Here is a 27480-nt window from a genome sequence, read left to right as displayed (position 1 = left end):
CTTTGCTGCGAAGAACAAAACCACAAAAGGTTATGCGAGGCCTCTGCCTGCAGCTCTGCCGCTTGCAACACAGGATGTGCTGCTGAGCTAGAGTGGAGGAGTCTTGCAGAAGAGCCGGTGAGTCTCTGGTTCCCACCCCGCCGCACAGCCCAGACTCCAGTTGCCCCTCGGACGCCCCAGACGTGTTGGCTGCTGAGATGCGAGGTGGTCTGTGAGAGCGAGCACAGGTGTTGTCCCGCGCGAAGGATGGACCAACTTCCCATCTGAACGAGAAGTTGCAAACTGAGGCTAGTTTGGCCGGCTGGAGAGGATTGAGGTGCCTTGATTTGGCGCCTGCGAGTGGGGATTTGGCTGTTCGGAGAGCGGAGGCCGGGGTAAGTCGGCGGCAAGTGAGACAGAGGGGGAGAGTTTATAAATAACCGAGCCCATACCCGGGCTCCAGTGATTTTTTTAGCGGGAACCGACACCCACGTTAATGAGAAAATAACTGCAGATGCTGGTACAAATCGAAGGTATTTATTCACAAAATGCTGGAGAACAGAGATGAGGAAAAAATGTTTCAGTCAGAGAGTTGTGAATCTGTGGAATTCTCTGCCTCAGAAGGCAGTGGAGGCCAATTCTCTGAATGCATTCAAGAGAGAGCTAGATAGAGCTCTTAAGGATAGCGGAGTCAGGGGGTATGCACGGGGTACTGATTGAGAATGATCAGCCATGATCACATTGAATGGCGGTGCTGGCTCGAAGGACCGAATAGCCTCCTCCTGCACCTATTGTCTATTGTCTAACTCAGCAGGTCAGGCAGCATCTCAGGAGAGAAGGAACGGGTGAGACACGCGCATTGAAGATGAGTGGCTGAAAGTAAATTACTTCTCTGAATTATTGGATTAAAAAAAGATCCGAGTGGAAACTACAGATTTAGCCGTGGTTGGAGGGGTGCATTTGCTACACGATGTGTCGTGCCAGCGGGTGGTTTGGTTGGGAAGATTCTGCCGCTCTTTTACCTCGTTTTGTCTCAATGACAAGTCACATCGGGAGGCAGCCGGTCAGGTTCTGGAGGGGACCGAGCGTCGCCTGCCTCCAGGGGCAAGTAGTCATAATCTCCTGTTGAAGAAGGTAGCGCCTCCCTTCAAGTTGGAGGGAAGACGATGCCCAGGGCAGTTTTAACACTTCCAAAATGTCAGATAGAGCCGACGTGTGTTCAAAAACTGACCAAAGCAAGTTCTGCAAAAATGACCGCCAGGTAAGATGAATGTGGTCACAACCATCACAGATGGGATATTTCGCAATAGTAACACCAATAAGCCCATTCATATTGTATATCATTTTCATGGTTTCTATAATATCCATTAAGCTTGTAGTTTCCACTAACATCTCTTCATAATTGTGAAGAGGCCTGTGAATATTGGGTAAAGCTTTCCAATGGTGCTGTTCACCAATACTGTGACAAAATAGTCCAACTTAGTCAGAAAAATATATGTTCATTAATCCCAACACCCTAAATATTCATACTCTTCGCCACACATGTAGCATGTACACCATTGATAAAATATTGTAGATGCTGATCCAGGTTACTCCAACAATCACTCAAAAAAACACTAACACCAAGAAGGTCAAAGGTACACCACCACCTTCCTCTCTGTCACATATTATCCTGACCTGGAAAGATAGTGCTGCTGTTTCACCATTCCTGGGTGTAGATTCTGCAACTCCTTACCCAACAGCAATGTAAGTGCACCTTCAGAAGGTCTTGAGCATTTAAAAAGATGACAAGCAACCACCTTCTGAAGGGCAATTAGATATGGCAACGAATGCTGACCTTGCCAGCAATGTCGATGTACTGTTAAATAAATGGGTGCCAATCCTCCTTTGTGGAGATAAGGCAGGATCTTTGCCTTGTTTATCTTATTTGGACTTTTATGTACTAATGTTGGTTTAATGCCTGGGCAATCTTATGCATACGGCGTAGCAACATAGATTTGGTGCTGGTCGGCCTTGACGCACATGGATAAACCTCACTTTAGTAAATGTATGTAAAATAATATCTTGTAAGCATAGTTTTTGTGGTAATGAACAATATAAATTGATCTATCTTACATTTTGGAATTTATTCTGAAAGAAATTATTTTCAATAATTTATCAAGAATATTGATAACATAAACTGAATTTAAGACCTTGTGAGACCAAAAAGAAAATAACGTAAAGAAATTAAGAGCAGAGAAGAGGAATTAAAGCTTTCAAATATATATATTTTGTGGAATTGCTATTTTACCGAATCATTTTAATTAATTTTGTCTTGCTTGCATCACTTAAAGATCATACATTGGAGAATGAATTGGGTGGTGCAAGGAAATTTGAAATGTTTGTCTCATTTGTTGTTAACTTGACAGTAATGGCGGAGGTTTGACGCGTATAATATTCCATGGTCACCACAGATGCAAAGACGTAGGTGGCTCGCAATATTCTGTTGTCTTACATAAATGCATTTTCCATGCAGCAAGAAGAAAAAAATGGGTGAACATGTATAAAATGGGATTGATATTTTGGTTTACACAAAGGATAAAGAAATTTAGTTGTGGATGCATTGATACATGACAGGACATTCATTTTTTTTGGTAGTAACTGATGGAGCAGACATCCATTCGAAAAACTATCTTGTTAGAGGCCTCCAGCTGTGTTTAAAAAATGTGTCTGTGAAAACTTAGTTCTAGTGTAGTATGTTTCTTCAGCGTAGAACTATTATTGCCTGAAGCAAATTGAATGGCTTCTGATCTGGGCTTGCAAAAATTGCTTTCTATTGATTGTATATCGTGTCAAATGACAGTATCATTTGGTCTAATGTAGGATTGAATGTTAAAAAAATTCTGAGTTACTTCATGCAGAGAATGATTTGAAGAGCTTCACTGCCCTCAACTGCATTTCCAGTTAATGGAACTATTTACGATATATTTAAAGTAAATGTTTGTAGATCATGATTTTATTACATGCCCATTATTTAAGTCTTAAAATGAATTGGAGTATAAATATATTGTAGTATCAGCTATCTTTTTGGTAAATGATTTGAATGAATTAATACAGGGTATCTGTATATAGTATAAAGGAGGCCAATCTGTATTGGTCGGCTTAGGCAAGTTGGGCCGAAGGGCCTGTTTCCACTCTGTATGACCCTATCTGGAAAGGAGTATTAATGTCACATCACACATTTCATGCTACTGACCAGTGATTCATTTGTGTCCCACTATCACATCTTATTATTTAGCACAATATAATTAATCATACTATTTGAATTATAGTAATCTCCAATGTAAAGAAAATCAATTTTCATTAAGCACTCAGATCTTGTGATCATTATGCACTTAGATCAGACCCAGATCCCATCAATTGACGGACAAAGATCTTGGGCTTATAAGTACGCAATCAGAAATTCTACAGCAAAGTCTCACACCGCAACATATTTTTTATTTACGGACTATGATAATATAATGCACCAGCATTAGATGCACAGAGTCTCTTGCCCAGAGTAGGTGAATCGAGGACCAGAGGACATTGGTTTAAGGTGAAGGGGAAAAGATTTAATAGGAATCTGAGGAGCAACATTTTCAAAAAAAGGATGTTGGGTGTATGAAGCAAACTGCCAGAGGAGGTAGCTGAGGCCGGAACTATCTCAACGTTTAAGAGACAGTCAGTCAGGTACATGGATAGGACAGGTTTGGAGGGATATTGACCAAACGCAGGCAGGTGGGAATGAGTAAATCTGGGATATGTTGGCCGGTGTGGGCAAGTTGGGCCGAAGGGACTGTTTCCACGCTGATTATAATGACATATGAAAAGCAATCAAGATTAATTAGAAAAGATATTGACATATTGCTTTATTATTTGATCATTTATATTTACCACCTGAAGTCGAGATGTAAATGGAATTCTGTAACTCAATCTGCACTTTTGTTGTCACTATACACAACCGTTCTCATGGTCTTTGGGCTACTCTCGGGGAGTTTATGTTCTTACAAAACTCTACTGCATGTTGACAAACCTGTACATAAATACTAGTTTGCTTTTTATTGAGCCAGTGATATAGCATGCAACCAGGCTATTTGATCCACCAAGACCATACTGACGATCAAGCACCTCCTGTACATTAATCCCATTTTATTCTCCCCACATTCCCATCAACACTCCTAGATTCTAGCACTCATTTACACACCAAGAAACATTTACAGCGGCCATTTAACTTCCAAACCGACATATCTTTGTGATGAGGGAGGAAACTGAAGGAAACCCGCAGGGAGAATGAGCTAATTCTACAAAGCCAGCACTGTAAGTCAGGATCAAACCCAGATAACCGGAGATGTGAGCCACCTATACAGCAGGCAATAGCCATCAATATACCAAGGTTCTTATCCATGGAAGTTGACATAAAACATAGAACAGTATAGCACAGGAACAGGCACTTCGGCCCACAATGTCTGTGCCAAACATAATGCCGAAATAAACTAATCACATCTGCCTGCTCATGATCCATATTCCTCCATTCCCTGCATATCCATGTGCTTTCACCTCCACCCCTGAAGGAGAATTCCAGGTATCCACCACTCGTGTGTGTAAAAAGAAAACTCCACAATCTTTCCATAATGGGGCAACCAGATCTGCACATAGTCATCCAAATGTGGGCTAACTAAAGCCCGATAAAGATGCAACATGAATTTGTGACCCTAATACTCAATTCCCGAACCAATGAAGGCAATTGTACCATAAGCTGCCTTTACCATTCTATCTACTTCTGTTTATCACTTTCAAGGAGCTGTGGACTTGGACGGGAATACTGTCCCCTTATATCCAACCTCCCAAAGTGCAGCACCTCACACTTGCTTGGATTAAACTCCATCTGCCAATTTTCCATCCATTTCTGTAGATCGACATCATGCTGTAGAAACAAAGAACGACAGATGCTAGTTTACACAAAAGGACACAAGTGCTGAAGTAACTCATGCAGCATCTCAGGAGAGCATGAATAGGTGATATTTTGGGTCGGGACCCTTACATGAATAGTTGACAAGGGTACTGAGCCAAAACCATCTAGTTCATGTTCTCAAAAGATGCTGCCTGACCTGCTGAGTTGCTCCAGCACTCTGTGTCCTTCAATATCACGTTGTGCAACCACAATCTGCTTGTATTTCTATTGAGTATATAATTCATTCTTCGCGTTAATCTGAATGTGTATTGCGTGACACTATCACACATTAAATTTCTCACTCCAGCAAATGTTATTCACCCTGCTATGGTGTTTATGCTTTTTAAATCTGTATATCACAAACAAGAGATGTCCCAGCACAGATCCCTGCGGAACTCCAGTGATCACAGGCCTCCCGTCAGAATAACGCCCTTCCACCACAACCCCCTCTCTCCTATGAGTGAGCCAGTGCTGAATCCATCCAGCCAAGTCACAATTAATCCAGTGCATCTTGACCTTCTGGATCAGCCTACCGTGCGGGAACTTTATCAAGTGCCTTAATGAAATCCATGCAGGCAACATTCACTGTCTTACCCTCATCGGTAATCTCAAAACATTTGATCAACATGGGCGACACGGTGGCATAGCGGTAGAGCCACTGCCTTACAGCGCCTGAGACCCGGGTTCGATCCACACTATGGGAGCTTGTCTGTACGGAGTTTGTACGTTCTCCCCGTGACCTGCGTGAGTTTTCTCTGAGATTTTCGGTTTCCTCCCACACTCCAAAGACGTACATGTTTGTAAATTAATTAGCTTGGTCTAAATGTAAAAACTGTTCCTCGTGTGTGTAGGATAGTGTTAATGTGTGGGGATCGCTGGTCGGTGCTGACTCGGTGGGCCAAAGGGCCTGTTTCGGTGCTGTATCTTTAAACTAAACAAAATTTAAAGTTAGTAAGGTGTCTGAAGAGATCAATGTGGGAATGACAGTCTCTGTCGCAAAGGTCACATTTGTGTGTGGCCTCTGGTCTGTTGAAGTTGCTCTGCTCCTCTGTCTTGCCAGGAAATACCCAGGATACGGCAGATGCTTCTTAGGTGGAAGGTGTTGAGTCTTCTCTCATTAGAAGCATCCGCCGTATCCTGGGTATATCCTGGCAAGACAGAGTGTCCAACGCCGAGATTCTGTCTCGTGCTGGCCTTCCGAGTATGTACACTCTACTCAGGCAGCGCAGGTTGCTGTGGCTGGGCCATGTCCACCGCATGGAGGATGGCTGTATTCCAAAATACATCCTCTATGGAGAGCTAACATCTGGGAGGAGAACCATCGGCCGCCCCCAGCTACGTTACAAGGATGTCTGCAAGAGAGATTTGAAGGCGCTCGACATCGATGTGGAGTCCTGGGAGAGCCTTGCAGCTGATCGTACAAGGTGGAGAGGTACCCTGAACCAACATCTCAAAACGGGGAAGAGAAACTGATAAATGCAGCGGCAGACAAGCGGGCACACAGAAAGGAGCGCAGCAACTTCAACAGACCATAGACCAACACACAAATGTGACCTTTGCGACAGAGACTGTCACTCCCGCATTGGTCTCTTCAGCCACAAGCAACGCTGCTCTAGCCAAGGTGTGAAGCAAGCAGCCAACTAGGATGCATCACCCATGGTCAGCCATGACCGAGGGGGCCTAAGAAGAAGTAAGGTGTGACCTTACCGTGTGCAAAACCATAGTGACTGTCCCATATTAGCCCATTCTCATTGCAGTCCACGTACTTGGAAATTCACTTCGGATTGTAATTTCAAAGGAACAAAATCTGTTATTTCTTTCGGCTGTTATGTTCATTTAGCTCAGTATTAATGCTGAATTGTGCCGTACCAGTGTTTAAATCCAGACCTGATATAACAATATAGAAACACAAGGAAATGCAGATGATGGAATCTTGAACAGCAACTCTACTTGCTGTGCCCATGTGCTCCTGTTGTACGTTTGTACGAGATAACCACTATGAACCATTACTCTATAGTCTTTCTAAAGCTTTTTGTAGTGTTGTAATATAGAAACAAAGAACTGCACTTGCTGGTTAATACACAAAAGGACATAAAGTGCTGGAGTAACTCAGCAGGTCAGGCAGCATCTCTGGAGAACATGGATGGGTGATGTTACGGTTAGAGACCCTTCTTCAGACTGATTGTGTGGAGGGGATTGGGGGGGAGAGAGAGAAGAAAACTAGAAAAAGGGCGATGCAGGTCAAAAACATGGCAGGTAATAGGTTGACAGGCAAGGGTGATTATTTGACGGGCAGATAGTTGAAGCAAAGGCCAGAGATACAAACAATAGGTGTGCGACAGGTTTGAAGAGTTGCAGGTTGTGAAGCCTTGGGGAGGAAAGTAGCAATGGTTGGGATGCAGGGGAGAAATAGGTGGGGCCCAGGGGAGGAATGGGTGGGGGGAAAGAGAAGAGGAGGTGTGGGAGAGAAAGGTGCAAGGAGAGTTAGTGAGAGATTATCGGAATTTTGAGATTCATCTTTCATACGGTTGAATTGTAAGCTACCAAGTGGAATATGATGTGCTGTTCCTCCTGTTTACATGTGGCCTCATTATGACAATGGAGGAGGCCCAGGACAGAAAGCTCAGTGTGGGAATGGGAAGGGGAGTTAAAATGGTTAGCAACCAAGAGATCCGAGAGAAGCCTTGGCGGGCGAGTACAAGTGTTCAACGAAAGGTAAACTGTAATATTTGACATACTACATCGATTGATCCATAATCCGCAATGTTTCTATTTAGTATATAATCCATTCTTTGCTTCAATCAGAATATGTATCACATGTTAAATTGCTCACTCCATCAAATAAATTGCACGATCTGTTAAGGGATTTATGCTTTCCTGAAAATTTTCATAATCCTTATCGTTTGCCGAGTCTTATTATTTTGTAATGAGCAAATTTTAAGATTGTGCTTTTTATGTTCACATATCATCACATCTTAAAAACATTTCCTCCAGATGCTCCAGTTTCCTCCCACTTCTAGAAGATGAGATCGTTGGGAGGGTAATTGGCTACTATAAATTCCCCTGGTGTAGGCGGGTGGTCAGCGAATAGGAGTGGATTGAAGGGCATGTAAAAAAGAGTAGGTATTAGGAAATAATTGGTATAGGACGGATGGGATTGCTGAGAGGTGACATGGACACAACACCAAATGTGTAGGATGGTGTTAATGTGCGGGGATCGCCTGTTGGCGTGGGCTCTGTGGGCCGAAGGGCCTGTTTCAGCACTGTATCTCTAAACTGAACTAAACCTCTACTAGGGACATTTATAGCAGCCAATTACCCTACCAGTGATCAGAAAATATAAAATGCACAAAAATAATGAGTTAATCCTCCTATCCAAACAACTGGTTGACACATATACGTTCAACTTTCTATCTGTACGTAAAAACATGAAACACATCAGAGGAGTGGACATTTCACTCTTTGCTCTGCGCTGCCATTCAGTAAGATCACGGATATGCTTTATCTCCAAACCATAGTTCTGTTCTCTCTCCATGCCACTTACAACATTTAGTTTCTTGATATCTATCTACCCTTTAAATACATTCAATAACAGGAGGTGCAACTATGGTACAACAATAGCGTTGCCTCCTTACAGCACCAGAGACCCGGGTTCCATCCTGACTACAGGGCTGTCAGTACGGAGTTTCTACGTTCTCGCTGTGACCGTGTGGGCTTTCTCCAGGTGCTCCGGTTTCCCCCAACACTCCAAAGACATACAGATTTGTAGATAAATTGGCTTCAGTAAAATTGTAAATTGTCCCTAGAGTGTAGGATAGTGCAAGTGTGCACTGATTGTCGGTTGGCGCGGATTTGGTGGGCCTGTTTCCGCTCTATCTCAAGTCTAAAATAAACTTGGCATCCACTGTGATCTGTGTTAGGGAATTCCACAGTTTCGCCAACCCCTGAGTGAAGAAATTTCTCTTCATCTCAGTCCCAATGTCTTTCACATATAGAGAGACTGCGACTCTTGTTTAAAGTGTGAGAAGCATCCTCCCTGCATCCAGCCAGTCGAGTCTTGGCAGAATTTTACTCATTTCAATGAAAAATCCTATTCATTCATCAGAACCCCAGTGAATGCAGGCCGAATTGACCCAATTCTCATCTCATGATGATCCTGTCACTGTAGAATTAGTCTTGTGACTGTACGCTGCACTTACCCGATGTTAGCTATATCTTTGGGTAAGGAACTATAACTGCACATAGTAGGGGTGACATAGTGGTGCACCTATAGAGCTGCTGTCTTGCAGCTTCAGGCACACATGTTCAATCCTGACTTATTGTGCTGTCTGTGTGTTTGCACATTCTTGCTGTGACTCTGGGTTTCCAATGGGTGAACATAGCAAAAGAACAGGTACTTCGGCCTGCAATGTCTGCACTGAACAGATGCCAAAAAAAAAAGAATCTGTTCTGCTGCGCATGATCTACATTCCTCCATTCCCTGCATTTCCTTGTGCCTGTCTAAAAACTCTACTATCGTATCAGCCTCCATCACCACTCCTGGCAGCGGTAACAGGTACTCACCATCCTTGGTGATCAAAAACCACCAAAAACCTGCCTGCACATCTCCTTTAAACGTCCCTCTCAGCTTAAAGCCCACTAGTCTTTGATATTTCCATTTTGGGGGGAAAAGGTTCTGACTGTATACCTTATCTATGCCTCTCATAATTTTATGTAGTTTAGTACATCATTTTAGACAGGCCCTGGTGAGACCACACCTGGAGTATTGTGTGCAATTTTGGTCTCCTAATTTGAGGAAGGACATTATTACTATTGAGTGAGTGCAGCATAGATTCTTCACCAGGTTAATTCCCGGGATGGCTGGACTGACGTATGATGAACGAATGGGTCGACTGGGCTAGTATTTGCTGGAATTTAGAAGGATGAGAGGGGATCTTATAAAAACATATAAAAATCTTAGAGGATTGGACAGGGTAGGTGCAGGAAAAATGTTCCCGATGTTGGGGAGTCCAGAACCAGGGGTTACAGTTTAACTATAAGGTGTAGGCCATGTAGGACTGAGATGAGGAAAAACTTTTTCGCCCAGAAAGTTGTGAATCTGTGGAATTCTCTGCCACAGAAGGCAGTGGAGGCCAATTCACTGGATGTTTTCAAGAGAGAGTTAGATTTACCTCTTAGGGCTAAAGGAATCAAGGGTCATGGGGAAAAAGCCGGAAAAAGGTACTGATTTTGGATGATCAGCCATGATCATATTGAATGGCGGAGCTAGCACGAAGGCCGAATGGCCTATTCCTGCACCTATTTTCTATGTTTCTATCAGGTCTCCCCCTAACCTCTGGCATTCGAGAGAAAACAATCTACATTTGACTAACCTCTGTGTCTATCTAATACCATCTATTCTAGGCAGCATTCCGTTAAACCTATTCTGCACACTCTCCAAAGCCTCCACATCCTTCCTGTAATGGGGCGACCAGAACTGCACACAATACTATAAATGCGGCCTAACCAAAAGTGCGTTATGATTTCCTGACTGTTGTACTCAAATATCCTGATCAATGAAGACGAGCATTCCATACGCCTTCTTTACAATTCTACGGGTGCTCCGGCTTCTTGCCACATAGCAAGAACATGCAGAATAGTCGGTAAATTGCCCCCATTGTGTAGGTGCGTGCTAGCATTTCCGGAGGGGTTGACTGGAACTGATACAAATGAGTGTTTGATGGTGAATTTGGTCTTGGTGGTCCACAGGGCCTATTTCTATGGTGTACGGCTTAATGACAGTACTCCAAGTGTGATTTCATCAAAGTTTTGTGTAACTAACACAACACCCTTGTCAGTGGGTTAGGCAGCATCTGTGGAGGGAAATGGACAATCAAAGTTTTGGGTCAAGACTCTGCCTCAGGACTGGTGAAGTTGATGAAATTGATGAGTTCTGCACAAGTGTAAGAGGCAGCATCGGTGCAGTTGTTGATGTAGCGGAGAAAGATTGGAGAGCGGTGACAGAGTAAAATAGGAACAAAGAATGCTCCATATAACCAACGAAGAGGCTGGTCCAACTGGGCCCATGTGAGTGCCCATAGCTATGCCTTTTATTTGTTGAAAGTAGGAAGAGACGAATGAAAAGATGTTGAGGGCCATGAACATTAGAATAATGTAAGATTATTTCTGAGTTAACCACAATCAACATTAGTGAGACGATTACCACAAAAACACTTCATGATACATTTGAACAAAGTGTAATCAAAAACAAAAACAGTGATGGAGGAAATCAGCAGAGCTGGCTACATCTGTGGAGGGACTGGACAGATGATGTTTCGGGTTAGGACCCTTCTGCACACATATTGTGTGAATATGTGAATATCTCTGATGAAAAATATAGTTTAATCCGCCTCCACCTAAACCTCCAATAGTGAAAAGCAGAATTTAAATAGATGCTGTTTCTGAAACATGTTGAGATGGAGGCGGATTTAATTGTCATTTACATTAGTCTGACGAAGGTTCTCGACCCAAAATATTGTCTGTCCATTCTCCTCCCCAGATGCTGCCTAGCCTGCTGAGTTAATCCAGCACTTCATTTTTTTTTGCTCAAGATTCCAGCATTTGCAGTTTCTTGTGTCTCCATACACAAAAACAAGTTAGAGTTGAGTTCAGACCAGCTTCACAAAAGATGTGAGCATATTGAAAAAAATACATTGACTCTTTTCTTGTTTTCAAATTTAGAAATATTTTGCATTTCATATAATTGTTTTAAAAACCGCATAAGCCTGACATTGTAAATCTTTATACCAATTTTGCTTCTAGCCAGGGAATGATTCAATAAAATTGAACTGAAATTTTATTTCATCCGAACAATTATTGTGCTACATCCATCCTGGGAGTGTAAGGCAAGGATACAACTCTGGGAGATTGTGCATTTTGGGATATGGATTGTGAGAATGCTTTGGAAAAGTAAATGGACATTTCATATTGCTTAATGAACCTTGTTACTTATTCTTGGCATTTATTTGCCTGAAAGTATTTTTCAATTTAAAAACTGTTTTTGATTGCCCTGTCTGATTTCTTTGAGCAAGATATAGAATGTTATGCATGCAATGTGAACTATTTCTGTCCATACCCTCCGTGATTTAAAATTTCTCTGTCTTCCCCCTGTTCCAAGGAGAACAAACTGAGCTTCTCCAGTTTATCTAGTAACCAGGATCATTAATGTAAATCTCTTCTGTATTTTCTCGATACTGGTTTGTTGCCGAAAACTCTAGTCACATCCAAGCCAGTGTTTCATAATGATTTGCCATAACCCCTCCACTCTCTGCTTCTATTGATAAAATGCAGGATATTGTATACTTTTTAGTTTAGTGAAATTTACAGCATGGAATCAGCCTTATATCTCACCAAGTCAATGCAAGCTATCGATCACCCATTCACACTAGTTCAGTTATCACACTTTCGCATCCATTCTTCACACATAATTGGCAACTTACAGTGACCAATTAACCTACAAACCCGCACATCTTTGCAATGTGGGAGGAAACTGGTGCACCTGGAGGAAACCCATGCGGCCACAGGAAGAATGAACATAATCACATAGACACACCCAAAGTCAGGATCACACCTGGCACCAAGAGGTAGCAGCTCTACTAGCTGTGTCAATGTGCCACCCTTTAAAATATGCTTTCAACCTATCCAACCAAGTTCAATCAACCATACATGCGTGCCTACCTCTCTGTTCTTGTACCCATTTTAGTATTGTTCACTCTGTTTATATTGCCTCTTCTTATTCACCCCACGAAAATGTAAAATTTCATTATTGTCAGCATTAAATTGTAATTAATTTAAATTGTAGTTAATTTATTAGCCAAGTATGTAAACTTACAATGAATTTGATTTGTCAAGTCATATAAAAAAGCAACAAGATACATAACCACATAAAAATTAAACATATATTTAAACAGCCACCACAATGGCGTGTGAGAATCCCCAGGGCACACAGCAAAAGCAGAGACCCACAGCATCATATCATATCATATCATATATATACAGCCGGAAACAGGCCTTTTCGGCCCACCAAGTCCGTGCCGCCCAGCGATCCCCGCACATTAACACTATCCTACACCCACTAGGGACAATTTTAACATTTACCCAGCTAATTAACCTACATACATCAGTTCAATGTCCGGGCCACACACAGGCTCCTTCACCGTGATGTGACCAGAGTTGTACCGAGCCCTGTCACTCTCTCCAGTCCCTGTCTGTTCAAACAGTCAGAAAGCCGTCCACACTCGCACTGGATGTTCCCGCAAAGCACCAAGATCACTGCACTAACGGCACTCCCTCTGAGTCCTCACCAGTGCAGGCAACACTTCTGTCCACACTCGCACTGGGTGTTCCTGCAAAGCACCGAGATCACTGCACTCACGACAGTCCCTCCGAGTCCTCACCAGTGCAGGCAGCACGTCCATCTTGTTTTTCCGGCGACCTCACATTCCCCACGAGATGGAAGGCAAATAACTTGTACCTTCTTTCATTCTTTTCTCCCACGGTCGGGGCATCTTCTGCTTCCATATCGTTTCTCTGGCTTTCTCGTCATTCATTATACAACCAAATTTGTGTCATCGGCAAATTTAGAAATTTTGTCCTGTGCACCCAAGTTCAACTCATTTGGATGCGTTAGGACAATCCTAGTACTACCCTGTGGGAAACATTACTGTTCGCTTCCCTGGTCTAAACATGAGTATCTCAATATTACTTGTATCTTGTTACTGAACTAATTTTCTACCCATGCACCCATGGCCACTCTTTCTCTCCCCCCTCCCCCCTCATGAGCTTTAAATCTTGATGAAAAGTTTAATAATTGATCATATTATCAAACATTTTGAAAGTTAGTATTTATGATATCCACTGCATTCCCTCCTTTGTCACCTTTTGCTGCTGCATCAGAGCATTTTATCAAATCCAGGCCTGGTATTCTGTATTTAATCTACATTATAAAGAACTTTATTTGTCATTCGGTACCGAGATACCGAACGAAATTACATTTCCAGCTGTTACAAAACACAACAAAAAAAGAAAAGAACACAAGACACACGACCCCAACACAAACATCCATCACAGTGACTCCAAACACCCCCTCACTGTGATGGAGGCAACAAAACTTCCCCCCTCTTCCCCCACGCCCACGGACAGACAGCTCGACCCCTACCGAGGCGACCAACCCGCACAGCCCCCGCAAGGAGATGGAAGTCCCCTCGGCCGAGCAAATGATTGCCAATTCCGTCACTAATTATTGTTTCTAGAACTTTCCCCCACCACCGAATGATATATAGGTAGTGTATTTACCCATATATCCTGAATCTGTAGAGGTTTGGAAGATTATGTCCAAACTGTAATCTCCTCTCTCAGACTGCATTCTTACAGTGACCTGCATCAGGTCATTTATCCACTTTGAGTGCAGCTAGTCTTTTCAGTCCCACCCCACATGAATATTTTTTGGATTAAACAAAACTTCAGCTATATCTTTAAAAGACACAAAGTGCAGGAGTAACTCAGTGGGGCAGGTAGGATCTCTGGAGGACATGGATAAGTGATGTATCGGGTCGGGATTATATCTTGTATATTTTTGCTGACAGTCCAGCAGCATGGTCTTCCTTGGTAAGGCCTGGTGCATAAAACATTTAGTATTCACCATAGCTTCCAGCTCCAAATTGTTGCCTCCAGAAATCTCATCATCACTAGTAAAAACAAATTAAATGGCTTGTGGTTGCCAAATTTATCCATCTCCAATGTGGTTGTAACATTTGCATATCCAAGGACATTTGGAAGGCTATGGCCAAAGAGTTTTCATCTATAATAATTGATATTAGTCAATAATGGACCCAGTGATTACTACAGAATGGCATTTCATGATTCACACAACCTCGTGAAACGGGATTCCCCCAGATAGTGCATCTTTTGCACGAGTCTGTCTTATTTAAGTGATGTTCGTCGACAGGAATTGGAGAAGATGTTGTAGCAACCTCTCCAAGTAACAGGAGAAAGGATTAATCTTGCCATGTTAATATTTGCTAAACCTGCAAGAAATATTTCCATGTTGTCTGAGCTAGCCTGTTTATTTCTTTAACCTTGAGGACTACCAGTCTTTATTTTTACAATATCCTTTATCACATCTACCTCCAAATTTAAAGTTATGTTAGCAATATCATCCCCTCTAGAATAGATGGGCACAGAGCACTCATTTGGTGCCTCAGCTCTGTCCACTGTTTCTATGTGAAAGCTTCCTCTTGGTTTCTAATAAACTTGAACTTTCTGTTATTTTGAGTAATGGGTTTAAAGAAGATCTTTCGGTTCATCTTTTTTGAGTTCTGCCGTACTTAGCACACTACCTTCATTCTGTCGGAGTCCATATTGACAAGGGCTACCTTTGAAAGAGTTAATGGCTATTAACTTTGCATGATGGGATACTTGGCCATTGTCTGCAAACCTGCTTGTATGCTTTTGGGGCTTCTATACTGTTGAAAGTGGAGGAATGCTAATTGCTCATAAGGATGTGTCTGGTAGCTGAAACTTACAATCCCTGGAAACCACAGAAATAGTAAAATGGTAGAATGAATTAACAGGATGAGCCTGAACTTTGGGTTCTGAATAGCTAATGTTTGCAAAATTGCACCAGGCAGGATACAACTATGTGATTCCTAAAGCCTGTAGAGCGGTATATCCTGTAATTCCTGGGAAGGATGTCTGGGAAAGACGATGGACAATACTCTCGTTAAGATTAGGATGTGGTTAACTGTTGATTATTTGTGGGAGTGTGTAAAACAGGACCTTCTGTGGTGTGATAAGGATCCTTACCTTCGACTAATGACTTATTGTGTGGAATAGTCTATTACTGTCGGGTGACATGTATATTGTGTTCCAATACAATGTGATTGATTGGAAGGAAATGTTGTGTTAAATATCCTGGCTGCAAATTCTGTATAAAAATGTTGCAAAAATGCTGTATCTTTGAGTGGAAGCAAGGGGAGTGCTGAGTATGGTCATACACCCTTAGCACTGGTCCCCCCAAACCCATCTGACGATAATTAAAGCTTTGCTTGGTTTACCTTTAACTGTTTGTGTTGTTGTCTGTTTTAAGAACCCAACTTTAACACCTTCTATATCCCTGGCAATTCATACCATTACTCCCCAAACATAACAGCTGAAAATAAATATAACAAGAGCTGTTCCAGTACCAGAATGGTCAGTAGTTGAAACTGCAAATGATTGAAGATGAGATTCCATTACTTGCATAAGTCTGGAGCCACACAGCAGTACATACCAAACAAATGTGAAGACTTCTTATTTGTGTGCAGTATTCAAGACAATCTTGCATATCAAAGGTTGCATGCTAGTGGCGGAGGAAGAGCAGCTAAAACCAATGGCCATGAAATGGCACTTGAAGAACAGCAAGAGGGCTATGAGGAAGAGGGTGACCGCTGGGGTATATTCCTGGTCTGCATTCTCCGCCTCAAATACACTGGGCAGAATAGGATCGAAGTAGCCTGTTGAGATACGCTTTGACTAAGAAGCCAAAATCATTGTCCCCAATGTTTATGCAGGTTTAGCAGACCAATCTTATCATGGCAAAATGAATCCTTAATTAAAATAGTTTGCTACAACACCACCTCCAATTCCTGATGACCAACATCACTTAATTAAGACAGACCTCTGCAAATGATGCACTGCCTGGGGGATCCCGTTTCACCAGGCTGTGTGAATCATGAAATGTCATTCTGTTGCAACCACTGGCACTATTATTGTTAGTCACTGCAGTTATTTTAGTATGGGCTGTTCCCCCAGCGTGGGGGGGATCTTCCTTTTGGCATTCATCTTTTGATTGTGATCCTTTTAGAGGGTGAGAGAGCTGTCACCCACTCTCTCCTCCATGGCAGTCCATGTGCACTGCGGCTGTGTGGCTATAATGGGAGTGTGCTTTCAAGAGCTATGCTGCAAACTGTTGGGAGGTGCATTTAATTGAGTGACATCCTGTGGGGACTCATGCAAGCTGGTTATAGTAACTGCTTGGTGTAAACACCCTAATGCTGTTTCACTGACTAGTTTTGTCTAATTGAATGTACTTAAATTAGTACCCTGTGTGAAATATGGAGCCTGATTTAATACATTTCCATGAACAAAAAATACATGCAATCCATTTTGTAGGTGATAACTCTTGTTCTCTTCTCTAGTTCAGAAGAGCTGCGTCCAAAATGGTGAATAGATGAGTTTAGTTTTAGTTTATTGTCATGTACCGAGGTAAAGTGAAAATCTTTTGTTGCCTGCTAACCAGTCAGTGGAAAGACAATACATGATTACAATTGAGCCATTCACAGTGTACAGATACATGATAAGGGAATCACATTTAGTGCAAGGTAAAGCCAATAAAGTCCGATCATAGGATATTCGGAGGGTCCCCGATGAGGTAGATACTAGTTCAGGACTGCTCTCTAGTTGTGGTAGGATAGTTCAGTTGCCTGATAGCATTGCTGTCATGGAAAATATCAAATAATTCAACTGTAAATGAGGATCAAACCTTATCATTTTTTCTTTGCTAACCTACATGTTCTTGCTCATTAAACCGTTAAGGATGCCAAAGTCCATAAATTCCATTCATAGCCTAGGCTCCTTTGAAGTCAGCTTTCCACTTCACCAACAAACTGCCTGCTTTGATTCATTTTGGTTGTAGATAACTGAAAAGCATAACTACATTAGCCCTTTCCTGACTGGCCATTTTACCTCTCCAAACTTGGGATCATACAATTCACCGATGAGATCCTTAGTCCAAGTAAACTATTGGTAGTGGTTTATTATTGTCACATGCACCGAGATTCAATGAAATACATTGTTTTTCATGCTATTCATTAAATCATTTCATACATGAATACAATCAAACTATTCAGAAGTATAACGGATTATGCAAAGAGAAAAATAATTAGAGTGAAGAAAAGTATTACACATACAGAGAAAATGCAGATACAAAAAGTTGCCAGGGCCGCAACGATGTAGTTTTGGAGATTGGGACTATACCCATAGTTTATGAGACGACCATTCAATCGTCTGATAACAGTGGAGAAGAAGTTGTTCCTGAATAAGCTGCCGCATACTTTCAAGCTTTTTCTTCTGCTCACTGGGAAAGAAGGAATATAATGAATCCTTCATTATGTTATTTCCCAAGCCATGATGAAATTTAGATAGATTACATCCACCACTCTTTGTGTAGGAAAATAACTGCAGATGCTGGTACAAATCGAAGGTATCACAAAATGCTGGAGTAACTCAGCGGGTCAGGCAGCATCTCAGAAGAGAAGAAATGGGTGACGTTTTGGGTCGAGACCCTTCAGACAGACTGAATCAGTCTGAAGAAGGGTCTCGACCCGAAATGTCACCCATTCCTTCTCTCCTGAGATGCTGCCTGACCCACTGAGTTACTCCAGCATTTTGTGATACCTTCCACAACTCTTTGTAGTTTCTTGGGCAGAGCAATTGCCAAACCAAGATGTGATGCATCCCAATATATTCCTGTAAATTTGTTCCTTTGGACTTCATGGTATTTCCTGAAATATAACAGTGACAAATTATGTTTGATAACGTTGCATCTTTGAAGTTTTGTTGGGGACTGATTAAATACATGGGTTAGATTAGCTCCAGGGATCTCTGCGTTCCAGCCGTTTGGGTCACAGAAATTCACTCTTGTGGTATTCATAAATCACTTCCCAAAAATCCAAGATTTAGAATAAGATTTGCTCTTACAGAATTTATGTTGGGGAGGAAAATTAAATAAACACAAAATGCAAAAGTATCAATTTTTGCCCATTTTAATTTTTCTAACTCATTTCTTGACGCACACACAGATAATATGGCTTTTTTTCCCAGCAGGGTAGGTTCATTTTGCTGTCTGGAAAGTGAAGGCTGGACGATGAGATTACATCTTCAGTTCCTTGTGGCCCCAACCCCAGCTGTTGGCTACATAAGAGATTTTCTTTGGCAACTGACAAGGCAATCCCCTCCCCTCACTTCCCACCGCCACAAACCAGCAGCTGCAGTACTCGTCGCTATGGTTGACACGAAAACATCCTGAGGGATCATCACTAGTAACATGGGAGTCAATGGAACAAAGGGTTTCACGTTATGGAAAATCGTGCTGGAGACAATTCGCTCTAAGAATGCAACCCCTCCACAACACAGTGGACATATGAAAAAGTTGTTGCTGCAGAAAAATATTTCAACAATAGGTTAACTGTCTTGAAAGAAAACCTAAAAGACGTGGATTGGACAAACACATACATGTCACCAATGTCTCATTGTGCTTCACTTAAGGTGAATTAATTGGAGCCGTGGTGAATGGTGTAAAGTGGACAAACACTAAGTTGCACCGGTTATTCCTTCAAAAAGGAGAGAGCATTATAAAGGTGGCTCCGTTCTTGTATCACCGGATATCACCTGTTTCCTGAAAATATTTGTATCAGTAACGGCAGCTGCAGATCAGACATGCCACACTGCTCAGCCTTTTATTATAATTGGAAAGCACTTAATCATGTGTAGGCACGGTCTGTGTGCAGATTGTGTGTTTGTCATGCACAACAGGCCTGCCGAAGCAGCATGGGTGATGGATAGTTTTAGCTATTTCTCCTTGAGTAGGAAAGACTTTCTCCCTATTTTCCTGGCTGTAAAATACAGAATATCATTTTACTGCCTGAAAATTGGAATTAATTTCTATTCTGAAGGCTCACACTGACGTTTGATTCTCATGAACAGCGGTCTGACGTGCAGTGCAAACCACAACTTTACAGAAAATGTAACCACTTTCAACAAACCTGGATTTGAGTAACATATTTCCTTTTTTCTCAAAGACATTCATTTGGATATTTTTCCAACGATCGCATATTCTGAAGGCAGGAAGATTATATTGTTATATCCACGTTTCTTGCTGTGGCTGCTTCTGCTTTTGTGAATCAGTCAGTTCAGAAGACTGCTATTACAAATTCGAGCAGCTCTCCAGGGCTAGAGCAGTATAGCCACCTTTGTGAGGTTACTTCCTTTGGGGTGATGTGGGGTGAACATCCTGTTTCTATTTGGTCAGGGTTGCCTTTACAAAAAAGATCTTGAGCTGCACCCACATTGAACGAGGGTGGCCTGGGTTGTTTTACTATCCATGCCTTGACAGGCACTTCCCCTTTTCTTGCTCTGTGGCTCAGGCAGATAAAGTCAGTGACACCTTCTGAGCATCAATTCACAACGGGTCCTGAGCTTCATTCAGGCTGACATATCCAGTTCCCATATCCCCTGCTTATTTTAGTTTAGTTTATTGTCACGTGTACCGAGGTACAGAGAAAAGCTACTATCTAATCAGCAGAAAGACAATACATAATTACAATCGAGCTATTTACAATGTATAGATACATGAGAAGGGAATAACGTTTAGTGCAAGGTAAAGCCAGCAAAGTCTGATCAAGGATTGTCCGAGGGTCTCCAAAGAGATAGATGGTAGTTCAACACTGCTTTCTGCTCAGAGCTAATCAATGACTGTTGCACTTCTCTAAAATGGCAGGAGCCTTGCTTTATGCGGTTATTGTCCTGTGTCCTTGAAACCACATGCCACCAGATTCACAGACACCCTCTTCACTGCTGTTATTAGACTCTTGAATGGACCTATTAGACAATAGACAATAGACAATAGGTGCAGGAGTAGGCCATTCGGCCCTTCGAGCCAGCACCGCCATTCAATGTGATCATGGCTGATCATTCTCAATCAGTACCCCGTTCCTGCTTTCTCCCCATACCCCCTGACTCCGCTATCCTTAAGAGCTCTATCTAGCTCTCTCTTGAATGTATTCAGAGAATTGGCCTCCATTGCCCTCTGAGGCAGAGAATTCCACAGATTCACAACTCTCTGACTGAAAAAGTTTTTCCTCATCTCTGTTCTAAATGGCCTACCCCTTATTCTTAAACTGTGGCCCCTGATTCTGGGCTCCCCCAACATTGGGAACATGTTTCCTGCCTCTAATGTGTCCATTACAGCTGTGTTTGCAATTCTGATTCCCGATTCTATCTCATTGCAGCCCTGGCAATCTTCCTTTTATCTGTATTTACTGTGTAGCAGTACCATATTAATTGCAGTTTGATTGTATTCATGAATGGATGTTTTACCTGGATAGCATGAAAATCTGTTTTTCACCAGATCTCGATGCAACCATTAAACAATAATGATATTGCATTTGTGTTTTATATATTTTTGCCAGATACTTGTAGCACTTTTCTAGTTGTTAATATATTTTATACACTTTACAGAAATTAGATTTATTGGAACAATAAAAAGAATTTTAGAATGTTTGCTGGTTTAGAATGCTCAGAGATTGACAAGTGAATAAATCATCCTAAAACATATTTTAAACACTCCACAAAATCAGAAAAAAAAGACAAAAAGTGCTGGAGTAACTCAACGGGTCAGGCAGCATTACTGGAGAACATGGATATGTGATGTATAATGATAGGTGATTTTTTAATGCACAAAATTAATCCTGGTAGCAGTTTAGAAATAAATCTGGAATTCCTCTGCTGCCTTTTTTTCTAGAGAACCCCAGCAAAATAAACAACTATCCACGGGGGAAAATGCAACCACAGATTACATTTCAGTAGACTTGCAAGATTTTTAGACTTTCTTCTTTTGTTATAACTTACTCTTGAAAGATTTATTAGGGGGAGGTGTATGTAAATTGTATCTAATTCAATTTTCAACACGTTAGTGTAACTTCCAACAGCTATTTACCTTAATTTAAGGATTCTTGATAAGAGAACACTGAGTAAATCAGATGAAGGGTTGTTAAATGTAAAAGGTTAATGTTACAACATGGAGTTAGAAAATACTTTGAATCTGTTTCTCATTTAGCTTAGATAGGAGAGGTTCCTATGTCTTTCACACAGAGAGTGGTGAGTCTGTGGAATTCACACAGAGAGTGGTGAGTCTGTGGAATTCTCTGCCACAGAAGGTAGTTGAGGCCAGTTCATTGGCTATATTTAAGAGGGAGTTAGATGTGGCCCTTGTGGCTAAAGGGATCAGGGGGTATGGAGAGAAGGCAGGTACAGGTTACTGAGCTGGATGATCAGCCATGATCATATTGAATGGCGGTGCAGGCTCGAAGGGCCGAATGGCCTCCTCCTGCACCCATTTTCTATGTTTCTATGTCTTTTGCCAACTATGTTTGTTAGGGTCTGCAGAAATAATTATACCATCTTGGTAGCAGCAGCCAGAAAATATGAATTACTAATCACCTATATTTTTCACGGAATGCCATGGAAAACGCAGCTTGTTGGATTGCTTCTAATCAACAGTAAATCTTTCAGTTAGACAGACAGACGGCTTTCAGCCTGAAGAAGGGTTCCGAACCGAAATGTCACCTTATTCCTTTTCTCCAGAAATGCTGCCTGACTTGCTGAGTTACTCCAACACTCTGTGTCTATCTTCAGTAAATATTTCATCTCTAACACATGACCTCAATGTCAGGGTATATGAGGAAGGAAGGGCAGAGACCATCCTTTGCCCAGCTTATCTTGTGTGTGTACCCCTTGTATTTTCTTCTTCCAGGAGTCCCTGATCGCGGTTATTTTAGATAAATAATCGCAATGTTCTTCTTTATACTTATTTAGAAAACATAGAAAATAGGTGGAGGAGGAGGCCATTTGGCCCTTTGAGCCAGCACTGCCATTCATTGTGATCATGGCTGATCATCCACAATCAGTAACCTATGCCTGCCTTCTCCCCATATCCTTTGATTCCACTAGCCCCTAGAGCTCTATCTAACTCTCTTTTAAATTCATCCAGTGAATTGGTCTCTACTGCCTTCTGGGCAGAGAATTCCACAAAATCACAACTCTCTGGGTGAAAAAGTTTTTCTCATCTCAGTTTTAAATAGCCATCCCTTTATTCTTAGACTATAGCCCCTGGTTCTGAACTCCCCCAACATTTGGAACATTTTTCCTAAATCTAGCTTGTACAGTCCTTTTATAATTTCATATGTTTCTATAAGATCCCCTCTCATCCTTCCAAATTCCAGTGAATACAAGCCCAGTCTTTCCAATCTTTCCTCATATGACAGTCCCGCCATCCCGGGGATTAACCTCGTGAACCTACGCTGCACTGCCTCAATAGCAAGGATGTCCTTCCTCAAATTAGGAGACCTAAACTGCACACAATACTCCAGATGTGGTCTCACCAGGACCCTGTACAACTGCAGAAGGGCCTCTTTACTCCTATTCTCACGTAATGATGGCCAACATGCCATTAGCTTTCTTCACTGCCTGTGTACCTGCATGCTTACTTTCAGTGACTGGTGTACAAGGACTTCCCTTTTTCCTAATCTGACACCATTGAGATAATAATCTGCCTCCTTGTTCTTGCCGCCATGGATAACCTTACATTTATCAACATTATACTGCATCTGCCATGCATCTGCCCACTCACTCAACCTGTCCAAGTCAACCTGCAACCTCCTAGCATCCTCTTCGCAGTTCACACTGCCACCCAGCTTTGTGTCATCTGCAAATTTGCTAGTGTTACTTTTAATTCCATCATCCAAATCATTAACATATATATTTTAAATAGTTACGGCCCCAGCACCGAGCCTTGCGGCGTTCCATTCGCCACTGCCTGCCATTCTGAAAAGGACCCGTTTATTCCTACTCTTTGTTTCCTGTCTGCCAACCAATTCTCTATCCATGTCAATACCCTACCCCCAATACCATGTGTTCTAATTTTGCCCACCAATTCCCTGTGTGAGACCTTATCAAAGGCTTTCTGAAAGTCCAGATACACTATATCCACTGGATCTCCTTCATCCATTTTACTTGACTCATCCTCAAAAAATTGCAGAAGATTAGTCATGCAGGATTTCCCCTTCATAAATACATGCTGACTTGGACCAATCCTTTTACTGTTATCCAAAGGCGCCGGCATTACTTCTTTAATAATTGACTCCAGCATCTTCCCCATCACCGATGTCAAGTCAAGTCAAGTCAAGTCAATTTTATTTGTATAGCACATTTAAAAACAACCCACGTTGACCAAAGTGCTGTACATCTGATTAGGTACTAAGGAAAAAATGAAACATACAGTAGCACGCAAACATAACAGCACATACAAAACAGTTCACAACGCCTCCTCAATGAGCCTCAAACGCTAGGGAGTAGAAATAGGTTTTGAGCCTGGACTTAAAGGAGTCGATGGAGGGGGCAGTTCTGATGGGGAGAGGGATGCTGTTCCACAGTCTAGGAGCTGCAACCGCAAAAGCGCGGTCACCCCTGAGCTTAAGCCTAGACCGCGGGATAGTGAGTAGCCCCAAGTCGGCCGACCTGAGGGACCTGGAGTTAGAGAGGTGGGTTAGAAGATTTTTGATGTAGGGTGGGGAATGTCCATTTAGGGCTTTATATGTCAGGCTAACTGGTCTATAATTCCCCGTTTGCTCTCTCGCTCCTTTCTTGAAAAGTGGGATAACGTTAGCGACCCTCCAATGCACATGAACTGATCCTGAATCTATAGAACATTGGAGAATGATCACCAATGCGTCCACGATTTCTAGTGCCACCTCCTTGGTCTAAACCATTTCCAGTGGAATAGGACTTCACCCAAGATTTAATTCCTTATGCTAAGTTTTCAGAAATCAACAGAAGCTCCTGCTCATGATGCGACTTTCTGTGAAAAGTAAAAATTTCAAAATGGAGCAATATAACCCGACTACAGAAGTAACCGTGGAAGCCTGTTTCCACAGACCCTGTTGCGTCAATATAATATTCTGGGTAGTCTGTTACTAAGGTTACCAGGAAGGAAGAGCAGTGTATATATAGAAGGGACAAGCAGGATAATTAAATTGTGAAAACTTCAGTACGTTGACAGAGGAGCATGCTACATGTACCTCTAATCGCGAAGCTTGTAGTGAAGATTCATGTGGAGTAACTTATTAGAGGTAAAGTTGAACATTCATAATTTATGCATGTTAAATAATCAAATATTTAGCTAAATTTTAGATTGCTGTAAAACATTTTGAATGGGAAGCTTTCTTCTATGGCAAATTATATTTTAAACTGTCCTCTCTATACCGAGTTTTCACATTAAATTTTTCACGAAGTATTTGGATTTAATACTTCACCATCTTCACATTGTGTTAAAAGTTCTATTTCTCCGTCACTGAACTATTTTTTCAAATCTTCCTCCTTTCCCCTGCACCAACTGATGTTTAATACTAAACTTTTGGAACAGTCATCTGCTACTTCTACAGTGAAAAAGATGCAAATAAACGGCGGAGTTATAATTATAACTATTATAATTATGTTCTAAGTTATAAAAAGTATAATAATTTATCAGAACGTTTTATCACTATGTTCTTCCTTATTCCACAGGTGAAGGAAGGCTTGATCATTCCATTTGGATACCAACATTAGCTGCGGAATTGGAGATATTTGAAGAGTCTATAGTTTTTCAGTGAAAGATTGTGAAGACTCGTGCAACTTTGCATATGATCTGTTTTGCATTGAAGACACAATGAGCTCCATAAAATGCGTTCTTGTTGGCGATGTAAAGGTGGGAAAGACATCATTGCTGGTGAGGTTTACCTCAGAGACTTATCCAGACATGTACAAGCCCACGGTTTATGATAACACCGGAGTAGATGTGTTTATGGATGGTACTCAGATCAGCCTGGGACTCTGGGACACCTCAGGAAATGATTCGTTTCAAGGGATTCGCCCTCTTTCTTACCAGCAGGCTGACGTGGTGTTAATTTGCTATTCTGTGGCAAACCCGTTGTCATACATAAACGTTAGGAATAAATGGCTGCCAGAAGTCAGAAACTTTTTGCCAAAGACTCCGATTGTGGTGGTTGCCACGCAAATAGATCAACGAAGCGCGGGTACTTTTCGCACCATCACAGCTGTTGATGGGAAGAGACTGGCAAAAGAGATTAGAGCACAACATTACCTGGAGTGTTCTGCAATTTTGAATAGAGGGGTGCAAGAAGTGTTTGAATGCGGAGTGAGGACTGCCGTTAGATACATAAAAAAACAAAGCAGGAAGAAGCTCATAGACCTTAATAACTGTGTGATAACTTGATGTCTTCTGTTTGACTGGTTCAAAAATTTAAATCATTTCACTGTGCAATCTTCCAACAATTGCTAAAGAAGGTATCATCTAAATACATTGAAGATGACTATGTTGGTCATGGCATCTGGACCTTTGTATACCGAGTGCTGTTGGATCCTTATCAGTGTGCCTCTGGTTCATTTCTACTGGAGTAACGGAGTCCACTAGCAACGCTAACAAAAACATATCTGAGAGGAACTAAATTCAGGTTTGACTGACAATTTTGTGTTTAATCACTATGGAAAGGCGGCTGCCAATTTTGTTTTGTGCTATCAATTAAATGGACACCGCATCATCCGTTAAGGTTGAAAGGAGTGTACTGTTAAGTTGCATGCCAGCAGTCAAATTTCTGAACCATTGATCCAAGGGATTGATCTCAAATTTCACTACGCCACGTGGAGAATTTAAATTCAAGTTACAAAGTAAAACTCTGGAAATAGTCTTAATAACGGTGACAGTAAAATTACTGGATTGTCATTAAAAACTCATCTGGTTCACTAATGCCTATCAGGGATGGGAATCTGCCATCCAGACCTATCAACGTGGTGGCTTTGGTTCAAGGACTATACGGGATGGACAATACATGTCAGAACTGTCAGTGATATTCGCAACTTGTGAACAATTACCTACAAAAATCATTTTACATAAAACTATACTCTGTATTTACTATACTTGTTAACAGCTACTTTTTTGTTATTGACTGTAATATTTAATAAGTTTATAATTATTTTCATCTTATGTCGCTGATCTTTGAAAAACATACACTTACTGATTTAACATATATTTCTGTAATATTCTATCGGTTTACAGAACAAGCATGAATAAACTAATTGATTTTGGCAAACAGATTGTTCCACTGTTTTCCATATTAGAAAGTTTGATTTAGTGACAGATGATACTGCGTAATGCAAACTAAGAAGGATGAAATTTGGATTCCATGGTTGTAATGAGTGAGTTGATTTCCTTTAGGAGCTGTTCCATTAGATCTGGGAAAATTAGACCGGAATTGACTCTGGATCAGTTTTTAAATGGCTCATGCCCATAAATGCTTCTGTGTAGGTTTCAGGTCACGACAGAGGCCTGTTTGGTTGTCATGTCCGACAAGGCAAACAAATGTTATTGATGTTTTCTTTAGAACCATCTTGGGTGGGCATCAGGGATCAAGTCAAGAGAGTATGTTCTTGTATGCACGGGTACAGGTACAATGAAAATCTTGCTTTCAACAGCGTCACAGACTTAGACCAGCCAACCACTGAAGGTCACCTCACCTTCTGTCTCCTTTCTCTGTTCGTTTACTTATTTATCTATTTATTCACTTCCCTATGTTCTTTAAATCCCTGTAAAGCATCTTTGAGTGTATGAAAAGCGCTATATAAAT

General features: G+C 41.6%; 1 protein-coding gene across 4 annotated transcripts; it reads left to right on the top strand.

The window, feature by feature from the left end:
• On the top strand, nt 1-26858 carry rhoh (ras homolog family member H). Of its 4 annotated transcripts, none has more exons than XM_078410676.1 (2): nt 1-117; nt 25364-26858. In XM_078410676.1, exon 2 carries the CDS (start codon nt 25506-25508, stop codon nt 26070-26072), a length of 567 nt encoding a protein of 188 aa, XP_078266802.1. In that variant the 5' UTR covers nt 1-117; nt 25364-25505; the 3' UTR covers nt 26073-26858. The 4 variants fall into 4 exon arrangements, with proteins under 4 accessions (XP_078266802.1, XP_078266793.1, XP_078266811.1 ...); XM_078410667.1 differs by lacking the exon at nt 1-117 and adding an exon at nt 203-374; XM_078410685.1 differs by lacking the exon at nt 1-117 and adding an exon at nt 709-824.
• The last annotated feature ends 622 nt before the right edge of the window (nt 26859-27480 follow it).

This window comes from Rhinoraja longicauda, chromosome 1 (genome assembly GCF_053455715.1).
Source record: "Rhinoraja longicauda isolate Sanriku21f chromosome 1, sRhiLon1.1, whole genome shotgun sequence".
In the NCBI taxonomy this organism is placed as follows: domain Eukaryota; kingdom Metazoa; phylum Chordata; class Chondrichthyes; order Rajiformes; family Arhynchobatidae; genus Rhinoraja; species Rhinoraja longicauda.
The sequence above is the reverse complement of the archived record's forward strand: the minus strand, read 5'-3'. Positions and strand labels throughout refer to the sequence as shown.

Excerpts from the sequence above, each read along its gene's own strand:
- rhoh (XM_078410676.1), top strand. The coding sequence starts at position 25,506 with ATGAGCTCCATAAAATGCGTTCTTGTTGGCGATGTAAAGGTGGGAAAG.